An 11,081-nucleotide genomic window follows, 5' to 3' on the forward strand; every position below is an offset into this window, starting at 1 on the left:
TATATATAGACACACACACGATTTAAAATAAAACAACACATTTAAGTTTTAATATATTTTCTAATATATTAACTAATAAAACATCACGATTTATGTTCTAATAAGTTTATACATCCTTCTAAAAAAATAAAATAAAATAATAAGTTATATGTTAATGTGGAAGAGGAATATTCATGGAGTATTATATATACTATTAATTGTTAAAATCTTGAGGAACTAGAAACTTCGTCAATTCTCATTTCTGCCACTTTTTTTCCTTCATTTACTACTTTGGCCACAGACGTTCCGATTCTTTTTTGCTTTGTTATTATCACACACAACTTTTTTGACTTCCTTATTTTGCCACTAAACTTCTATTTCTCCTTTTCTCTCGCACAAACCCCCCATACACAAACCGCCATACATTTTTCCATCGTTATCTTAGTTTTTCTCATACTTCTTATCAAATATTTTTTTTACCACCGCCTTCCCTCACCAATGCAAGAAACCCTTATCTGCTGTTGCGTTCTTATTCACGTAGGTCTCAAATTCCTCCATCATATTCCACCGCAACCACTGTTATTGTTATTCAATCAGCTTCTTCTTCCGTTCAGATGAAGAAGGTGGATATGTTGTGGTGGTTTCTGGGTTTATGAAATCGAAGTACACACCTGAAATCGGCGTTAAGAGGCTGCGGTGGTGAGGAGCATCGGTACTAAGGGAGCAGAATTTCGACTCTGAAATTGAGATTAAGGGTTTAGGTGTTTGTCTAGGGTTTCATTGATGTGTAAAAGGTTTGAATCCTATTTTTTTAATTTTGCCTTTTGCCCTCTCCTTTTGCTTATTAACTGCTGCTTACATATCACGCTTGATGTTTACAGCCGCCACCATCACCTTGCTTCATCGCTATGAAGATCGAAGGCATACTACAACCCAAGAAGTGGTAGGTATTAAATGAAATCCAAACAATTTAGGATGATTTTCTTTAAATATGTTCTTACTATTCATATTAATTGTTCTTCTTCTTCTTCTTCCGTGCAGTTAAAAATCATTGATAAATGTTTCAGATGCACTCATCGTCGGACCAGTCACCACCGCCCACGTCTTTTTATCTAGGGTTCATCAATCAAATTTCAATCTGAAGGGGTACATAGGAATCATATGAATCACAACCAGACATACGACTAATGAGGTTCGCCGAGTATTTTGGTCGAGCATTTGCTTCCTTAAACGCGTCTCAGTTCCCATGGATGAAAACTCTCAAGGAGGCTTCCGTCGAGAAGATGATTGATGTAAGAGCATCCTCTTCCTTTTTATTACTTTTAAATTTCACTTTTTAAGCTTATGAGAACCTACCTGCTTTTAATGATCTAGAAGATTTTCCAAAGATTCATCATCGTACATTTGGATTTTTGTTTCTCTATATTCTAAGCTTTACTTTCTAGAGGAATATGCTACTGATGAGTAGGAAACTCCTTTTTAGACTGATTTAGTTGACTTTATGCAAATCCCTTTTTCACATCTTTCTAAAGATGTTTATAGGACATCAGCAGACTGGCTTAACCACCAACTAGTAGATGCTCTTGGGTCCTTTGTTGTGTGGTCCTTAGATAACATACTTTCAGACGTGGCTCTCCATCAAGGGGGTATCAAGGGTTCAAAGAAGGTGGTTCACCAAGCACCTTCAAAATCTCAGGTAAATGGTTTATGAACAATGGTATAAACTATGATATGTTTAACAATGATGATCTATAGATCTTCTCCAACTAGAATTTTTTTTATTCAAAAACGAGCTTTTCCTTGAAACATGACTGATGTTCAATATTGATCAAGCATCATGCAATTATCATGATAGTTTGCCATATTTGTGGTTCGAGCAATGGTACTAAGGCGTAAGCCTGAAGTTTTAATCGGCCTTCTTCCAATAATAAAAGAGGGTTCTAAATATCAAGGTCAAGATAAGCTTCCAGTTCTATTATAGACTATCACACAGGTAACTTATTAATTCATTTAATATCTTCTGGAGGATAACAATCAAGTTCAATAAGATTTGATTTTGTATAGTCCTGTCCATAGTTACCAGAAACGTCGAAGTAGTGGTGTACCACATACCGAAACGCCCTGTATCCAATCGATTAGAAATCGCTCCGGTACGTGATATATGAACGTACCTCAAAATTTATACAGACGACCCCAATCGCGATCGAAATCGAACCTAATAGCGATCCCAATCGAACCAATTAACGTTCTTGGAGTCTAAATCGATCGTATCCGGAGTCAAAATCGAGCGTCCCTGAAGTCAAAATAGAGCGCACGTAAAGTCGATTTCTTGCTGCCGATCGGGTTTTATGCATCGACTAAATGTCGATTTGGGCGGGAGATAAGCCGCATTTCATAGAGGCGGTTCGATTTCTTCAATCGTTGACTAAGCTAGATATGATGGATCGATCATCGATTCCTAGACTTCTCAATTTTAATTTCACACTATAAAAGTGTAAATTGCAAATCTTTGAGATTAGTATATATAGACCTTGTATTCTTGCATTGGACATTCAAACTCAATTTCCATTTAAGCTTCTTGCCTTCAATTTCGATTTTAGTTATATCTAATTTTCTAGTTTCCACTTTCCACTATAAATTGTGCATCCCATTGTGAAGAATGGCATTTGGAAGAAAAAAAATTCAGAGTCTCAGCCAACTCATTCTGACAGTGAAACAGAAGGCACTCACATTAGTGAGACCCAAGATCAAACAACAATCCATGTTGATGATGAGGTTCAACAAACAGCCCCAAAAAACAATGTTGAGAAAGATCGAAGAAAACCTCTCCATGAAGAAGTTACATATGAAGAAGTTCCTGGAAACAACAAGAATAGTGGAGGTTCTAAACGTTGGACCTGTAACCACTATAAAGGCAAATATACCAACTCTTATACTAGAATCCATGTTCATTTTTTTGGACCTCCTGCAGGGAAAACAACTAAGATCAAAAGGTGTCCGGTTCTTGTTAAAAGTAACCCGTATTATGACACTCTATATAATAGGGTGAAAGAAGCGGAAAAGAATGGTGTTGTTGCCAAATCATTGAAGAATTCGTTGCTCTCAAAAAACTCAGCTCCAAAAAGAAGGATTGAAGATGCATTTAAGATGCTCGAGAGAGAGGAGGTTGACATGAAGATACTTCGAGGCTTGTGTGCTAATGGAATTCCTTTAATGTGTTACGGAACCCACAATTCATTGAAATGATTCAAGCTATTAAGAAAGCACCGGAAGGTTACAAGCCACCTTCATATGAAAAAGCTAGAACTTCGTTGCTTGATCAATGTGTGAAAGATGTGGGCAAAGAACTTGATCTGATCAAAGACACGTGGTGAACGCAAGGAGTATCTGTTATCTCGGATGGTTGGTCTAATGTAAAAAATGAACCGCTTATAAATGTTATTGCACAAAATTCATGTGGTGCAACTTTTATGCACACGGAGGCCTTTTCGGGAATTGAGAAGACGGGGGTGGAGATTGCTAAGTTTCTTCGACAAGCTATTGAGGAGATTGGTCCAAGTAGTGTTATTCAAATTGTAACCGATAACGCGGCGAATTGCAAGGCGGATGGACGGGAAATACAGAAGGTATATAAACATATTTCCTGGTCCCCTTGTTGTGTACATTCTTTAAATTTGATTTTTAAAGACATGGCGAAGCAATTTGACTGGCTGACCGATACATATAACATACGGAAGGGTATTGTCACGTTTTTTTTAAACCACACACATGCCTTAGCTTTCTTTAGAGACAACTCGAAATTGCAATTGTTGAAGGTTGCACAAACACGATCTGCATCGTATTACATGTTGTTGAAAAGACTAACCGAGTGTAGGGAAGCACCTGCTACTACTATTGTTGTCAACTCGTGGCGGGAATGGGTCAACAAGGCGGATGAGCACACTCATGGACTTGCTAATAAAGTGGCAGATACAATTAAAGATGAACATTTTTGGGATGATATTTTTCACATTTTAGCTGTCACAAAACCTATCTTTTACATGGTAAAGTTTTATGATGGTGAAGGTCCGAAAATGGCAGAAATATATGAACGAATGGATAATATGATGGGTGAAATCAAAGAGGCTATGTCTATGAGGGACAATAAATTCTCAATGTATTACAATAAAGTTGAAGAAATTGTGCTCGAAAGGTGGGACAAGATGACTATCCCCCTGCATTGTTTAGGATTTGCTTTAAATCCTAAATATTATGACAAGCATTATCTTGCAAAGTTGACACCAGGAGGCATGAAAAGAAATCCTCCCAACAAAGACAGAGAAGTAATTGTTGGTGTTTTGAAAGCATTTGAAAAAATATCGGAGAGTGAAGAAGAAGAGAAACAATTGAGAGAGCAATTTGCAACCTTTCACATGAAGAAAGGAATTTATTCATTGGCCGGGACACAAGCTGATGCGGTGATTATGGATGCGATTGATTGGTGGGAAACATATGGAGCGGAGACTCCGGATTTGGCAGACGTGGCAAAACGAATCCTCTTGCATCCGATTAGTAGCTTTTTAGCTGAGAGGAATTGGTGTACATACTCTTATATACATAGCATCAATATTAGACTTTTGTATATTCACTCTAATATTAGACTTTTGTCCCGGTTTTCAGAATCTTACAAAGTCAGACCCAACAAAAAATGGGACATCAATCCGGAAATTGATCACATTGAATGTTCAAGTGCTCGTCTAGAAGAAATAGTGTGGGAGAACCTTGATGATGAAGGTGTGGAGAATGAAAGAGGAAAAAGAAAGTGGATAAACTAGTTTATGCCTTTATGGTATTTTAATATTTTTGTTATTAAGTATTATGATGAAGTAATTGTGGTATTTCTTTTGTTTTTGTTTTGATAATTGGTACTTTTGTTATGAAGTATTTCATGTTATAACTTTGAAGTGTTAAATTGCTAAGTAATAGAATACATAATTACATATATTTTATGAAATGTCTTAGAACTATGCACATTGTACCGGAATATACATTACATTGTACCGGTTCGTACCGAAATGAGCCTCCCCCCGGTACCCGATACAGTAAATGCCACGAACCCCGTACCGTACCTCGTTCCCCGTACCGTACCGCGTTTCGGGTAACTATGGTCCTGTCAAGGGGACCTGGTTGTAGGGCTTTTCATGTGGGTGCATTTGCTCTTGCCAATAGTCAGCAGTAAATTAGGTGGTAATCCTCAATCCAGAGACCTTATTTTGCAATTGGTTGAGAGGTAAGAAACATTTATATTATTGTACTTCCACTTTTTTGTTTTATGTATTATATTTATAGTATCCAATCTTTATTTCTTTCTATTACAACGTTGTACTTTCATATTTTTTCTTATCAAGACAGGTACTTTGAAAAATATATCCAATTTATAACATTGTATTTTTTTTCCAAAGTACAATGTTGTAATAGGAAGACCTGAAAGTAAGATTTTATAAGAAAAAAATCTATAAACATACACTGTTATTTCTTTCATTTACCCTTTATTTAGTCAATTGCTATAAATTGTAACATATTTTTAATCTTAATGCAGGTAAGTGAGTTTGGTCATCAAATATCTTTGGATATATTGTTTGATTACTTTTCTGTTTCGGGTTGATTTGGATGTCAATCTTCAACTCAGTTATATGTTCGATGCTGAACCACAGAGGAAAAAGATGAGGTATGTTATTACGCACCCCTAATACACAAAAAATCAATTATGTGATGAATCTCATAACTTTGTCATTGTGGTTATTAGGAGCTTCGACAGGAGAGGCCTCTTCAATGTTCAGGGGCAAATCTTACTTTTAACAGCAAAAAATTACAAAACCGGTCCCGTCTAATAGAAGATTTAGAGATTATTCCAAATATTTATAAAGGAATGATATTGTTTCTGTTTGGTGTTAATCTCAGATTGTTATGACCTGGGATCTAGACCTCGTGACAGGACCAGTTTTAGTGCTTGAAAAAGCTGTGAACTCCCCTGTAACCTAGCCTCCTGTTTGCAGGAGACTAAACTAAGTTATTAACCTAATATTACTCTATTGATTGTTTTCAAATTCCAGCATATCTTATTTCATGAATGACTACCCTTTAAATAGGGATAAACAAAAGACCCAAATCAGGAAACAAAGACTCTAAAATCGACTCAAATAATAAAAGATCCTAATTGCCAAAATTAAAAACGGAAACAAGATAACTTCCTAGAATATAAAATAGTTATTATCTATTAACTTAAAGACCTATCAAGTATGATTCATAACATTACTCCCTTCCTTTGCATTGAGCTTGTCCGCAAGCTCAAAACCTGGGTACGTGTTGGTAAAAACAGCACGATCATCCCAAGTAATATCTTCTTCATCCTCCAACATGAAACCAAACAGTTTCGCACACTTATGGCCAATCGAGAACATCTCATCACAGTTAAAGCATAATCCTTTTGCTCGCCTTTCTGCCATCTCTGTAGCCGTAAGCCGTTTCAAAGCCGGGTTCTGCACTTCAGATTTCACTGTTTCGGCTCCACCACCTGCTTATTCTTGGTTTTTGCTTCCTGCCGAGGGTTGATTCCCAGTTAATAGAGGTGCTCCAAAACTCCTTAGTCGTCCCTCCTCCGCGAGTTTGAACTCAATCTGTCTGGCTAGGTTCATAGCATAATATAGTGTGATGGTCTAGCAAACTCTACTTCATAACGGATAACATTAGTCAAACCTGCACAAAAATGCCAAATGCTTTGCTCCGGAGTCACACTTGTTGTTCGCCCTAGCAGCAACTCAAAGCCTTCACAATAGTCCTCTACTGTACCTGTTTGCCTTAATCGAGTTAACTCGCCTAAAGGGTTCATGCTCATCGGGGGTCTAAATCTGATTTTGCACTCTTCTGAGAACTCAAACCAATTCAAGCGGGTCTTCATTCTTTGCAGGTTATGGTACTACCCACTAGCCTGACCTTGTAGTGAAAAGGTGGCCTGCCTAACCCAAGCTTCAGTAGGGGTCTGTTGTTCTTCAAAGAAGTCTTCACATCTTTGAAGCCATTCGACTGGATTACCCTTCCCATCATAGGTGGGAAACTCCATCTTGGCGAATCTCAGTACTCTTCCCCCACGGTATCCCATATCTTCCGTCTCTTCCCAGTTTTTTGGTGCCCCCTGATCCATTCTGTTTGACCCTTCTGGTTTGAGGGAATCCAAATGGTGTTTGAAAGGTTGGTGTTCACCTGTCCGCCATGATTCAAAAGCCTTGCTTGATCCTCTTCCCGCTCCTTCCCGGATCACACCCTTACCTTTTCTAGTAAAGCCTCCTTGGTACAAAAACTTACTGTTTGGATTGGCATCAAAGGTGGCGCCACGTCCTCTTCCACGTACCTATTCCGATGGGTCATCAAATCTATCAGACTCGAACATGTTGTCCACACTTTCATCATCATCTTCTTATCTGTTAGATTTGTTTTGGGTTAGGGTTTGCAATCTCTCTTACATCGCTGCTTGCTTGGTCTGCAAGGCTGTCATAGCCGCCTTTAAATCATTGGTTCTTGTCTTTAAATCATTGTTGCTTTGTGTTTGTTGGATCATGAATGCTTCCAATTTCTTCATCAGCTCTTCATGTTGTGTCGACATCACGAGCGGCTCTGATAGCAAATTTGTTATGACTCGGGATCTAGACCTCGTGACATGACCAATGCTAGTGCCTGAAAAAGCCATGAACTCCCCTGTAACCTAGCCTCCTGTTTGCAGGAGACTAAACTAAGCTATTAACCTAATATTACTCTATTGATTGTTTTCAAATTCCAGCATATCTTATTTCATGAATGACTACCCTTTAAATAGGGATAAACAAAAGACCAAAATCAGGAAACAAAGACTCTAAAATTGACTCGAATAATAAAATATCCCAATTGCCAAAATTAAAAACGGAAACAAGATAACTTCCTAGAATATAAAATACTTATTATCTATTAACTTAAAGACCTATCAAGTATGATTCATAACACAGATTGACGTATGGAATCTTCAAAGTTGGTAGACAACATTCGTTACTATTCAACTATTCATTAATTTTTCATTTTTCATGTTTATGCTTATTTGATTTAAACTAATCATTAACCATTACTGAATAATGATATTTTGTATTATTGGATTTCAGGTTAGATTTCCTCTGCTCGATAATTGTTTTACGGTAGCACAAGAGAATTTTAAGGATGTCATTAAAGAACACTGGTGCACACCGAATCAATTTGAATGTCTCTTCAAAGCTGATTAGGCTTTTTTTTCTTTTTCTTTTTTCTTTATATAAATATACATTTAAAGAAAAGTGTAAAGTTGTGAGGTAACTTTTACTGGTAAAGAAGTTGTGTAGGTTTCATGTAAGAACAACAACGATTCAAAATCGTTGAATTAGATTATCCGATGAAATACATATAAGAAATGGGTGTGACTCAGCAGTCAATAGTGTTCGAGGCTCCTGAACTACAATTCAAAAACTTGTCAGATGTGATAACAACTGCTTTTTCTCTTAATAAGCCCATATATTCAGACCTAATAACAGATATAAAATAATTCAGTTTTTTTGTTTGATGGAATTCATTATTTCCATGGGAGGATAGAAAGAATTCAATTCCATCCTATCTTTTCATTGAAAGACCAAAGTACCCTTACTATACTTTAAAAGATGATATAACAAGTCAAACCGGTTATTTTGGAAAAAATATATGAAATTTTTCTTGTTTGATTGAAAAAAAGAAAGTATTACTTTTGTTTGTTTGTTTATAATCTTTTACTCTAAATAATATGTTGCTGCGTTAAAATACATTCTTTCCTAAATTTCTATGTAAGCCCTATCCAAAGACCTATTGTATGTTAAATATGTCTTTATCAATATAATATTATGTTGTAGTACATCATACAACCTGAAAGAAGAAAAAATACAGTAACCCAACGCCAATGGCGTGCATGATTCCCATCAAGTTAGTGATTGTTTTATGTTGAAGACAACCATCTCACATATCCCACATCGGCCAAAACACAAAAGTAAGAGGGATTGGGAGTTCTATAAAAGGAGTGGGTTACTAAGGAATTGAAAAAAAGCCAAGCATGCACTTTAGTATAAAATCGTGGGTCCTTTTGGATTTTTTTAGTACAATTTTATTTATTTTGTTTTATTCAAAACCACCAGTTTTTCCAGTTTGATCAAGCCGGTTTTCACCGGTTTTTGGTTGAACCGCCGGTTTTTTCCGGTTTGATTCATAAGCGGTTTTTAGGCCTTAAAAACCGGAACCATGGCCGTTCCCGGTTGAACCGGGCGAACCGGCCGGTGCGGTCCGGTTTTCAAAATCATTGTACCAGGTGCCCCCTGAAATAATTCACAAAGGAAATAAATTGGTCATCTATAAAATTATGTTGAAGATATAGTCATTTTCAATGATATGCATAAATTTGTCTATGAATCTATTTAAGGTGACATGATTAAAAAAGCTTTACATAGACAAAAACTATCATCTAAAAAAAGAACCATTTGCTATTTTTCATTAGATGGTAACATCTAAAATCTAACATTCCATATGACACCATTTGATATACAAATTTGAAATATTCTCTATAAAATCCCTCATTCACATATTGTATGACTTTGTAATCATCATGATTCTCATCTGGTACTCTGGTAGCCATGTGTACATAATACATGTGATTTTTGTTGGAATTCTATTATAACATTCCGTTATGAAACCAGACCCCTCAATACTAAGAAAACTTAAAAAATTCAAGGTATTTTCAAGCTTTTTTACTCGATGAACATTCTACAAACTCACTTTTCTAAAAATATTATGTGTGGCTGTAGCTATCGAGTTATAGAGTAGGTAGGGGATGATTGGATTGGTGGGGAAGAAGGGCGAAATGCACAACAAAGAGATAATTCTCACTAAATCACATCATATCATATATCCAACTTAATCGTATAATAGTTTAAAAATATCTGTAATAACAAATTTACCTTGTAATTTTGAGCAAAATGACCATGTAAAGCTCGATGAAGATGAAATCACCCATTTCAAGACCTATAAACACAAACAAACTAACACACACATCTGGTTAAAAAAACTATAAACACAAGATTCCATTAACAATACAATCAAGCTGAGAGATAATTCAAAAGGAACCGATATTTGAAACTCAAAAGAGACATACAAAAAAGAACAGAGATATACATGTAATTCCGTAGATCTCGAAAGGGATGATAACAGACTAGAAGAAAAACATGGATGAAGGAAAACAAGGGAAAATGGGGACACTTGTAATAATAAATGCGATTATAAAACAAAATCTTCACCATTTTTGCTGCTTCGTCACACTTATTTTTTCTTCCTAATCTGACTGTGTTTTTTCTTGATATCCATAGAAATGTTAAAAAAACATGGGATCCAACAATAATACCTCATATGAAACTATGATGAACTACCATTCCTTATGACTTCAATGTTGTGTGACGAATTCACTTCCCCCTGTCATAAGCCAAGCATCATTCAATCATATAATAAATCCAGTTGGGTTTCAATTTATCATTTGGTTTTCAATTTACTGCTAGAGTTTGAATTAGGGCTTTGTAAATCAGAAGAGAACATAAGAAGAATAGAAAGATATTAGAGATGGTGTACCAGTAAAACCATTTATATGGGTTCACAAGGTGAGTTTTCACGGTAAAAAACCTAAATCAAACATGCATATGAAAGTCAATGGTTGGGGCTCACAAGGGTGGTGATGCGAGGTTTGTCGGCAGTTGGAGAGGAGTGTTCGGTGCTTGTGTTCGTCAAATGTGGCGGTATTTTTCTTGGTCAATGGTGGTGTTTGGCGTGGTATTGATGGTGGTAGATCGAGAAAGAAGAGACAACGAAAAGACACAAGTCTTAGGGGGTGGTTGGCTTAGCTTTTCACAGCTAAAAGTCCTTTTTGGAAAAGAAAAAAAAGGCAAAAGATGTTTGGCAAACTAGTTTTAAAAGCCACTTTTGAAGTTTTTACATAAGGAAAAGGAACTTTTTGGAAAGTCAAGAAATCCTGACTTTTTGTAACTTTTCCAAAAAGAACTTTT

General features: G+C 36.3%; 1 protein-coding gene and 1 long non-coding RNA gene across 3 annotated transcripts; one reads left to right on the forward strand and one right to left on the reverse strand.

Annotated features, from left to right (window-relative positions):
* The first annotated feature begins 1,062 nt into the window (after nt 1–1,062).
* LOC145093609 (uncharacterized) lies at nt 1,063–6,488 on the forward strand. 2 transcript variants are annotated; one of them, XM_079031800.1, is made up of 3 exons: nt 1,063–1,675; nt 1,835–5,686; nt 5,765–6,488. In XM_079031800.1, the coding sequence occupies exon 2, from the start codon at nt 3,450–3,452 to the stop codon at nt 4,791–4,793; it is 1,344 nt and encodes a 447-aa protein (XP_078887926.1). In that variant the 5' UTR covers nt 1,063–1,675; nt 1,835–3,449; the 3' UTR covers nt 4,794–5,686; nt 5,765–6,488. The 2 variants fall into 2 exon arrangements, with proteins under 2 accessions (XP_078887926.1, XP_078887925.1); XM_079031799.1 differs by having other exon boundaries at nt 1,063–5,686.
* Nucleotides 6,489–8,850: 2,362 nt separating this feature from the next.
* On the reverse strand, nt 8,851–10,858 carry LOC145093610 (uncharacterized). Its single transcript, XR_013702967.1, has 4 exons — nt 10,651–10,858; nt 10,430–10,497; nt 9,990–10,070; nt 8,851–9,350 (listed from the first exon to the last, which is right to left on the reverse strand). It is a non-coding gene; the product is annotated as an uncharacterized LOC145093610 (long non-coding RNA).
* Nucleotides 10,859–11,081: the final 223 nt, after the last annotated feature.

This window comes from Lactuca serriola, chromosome 3, assembly GCF_051521515.1.
Source record: "Lactuca serriola cultivar US96UC23 chromosome 3, Lser_US96UC23_V15, whole genome shotgun sequence".
NCBI classification, from domain to species: Eukaryota; Viridiplantae; Streptophyta; class Magnoliopsida; order Asterales; family Asteraceae; genus Lactuca; species Lactuca serriola.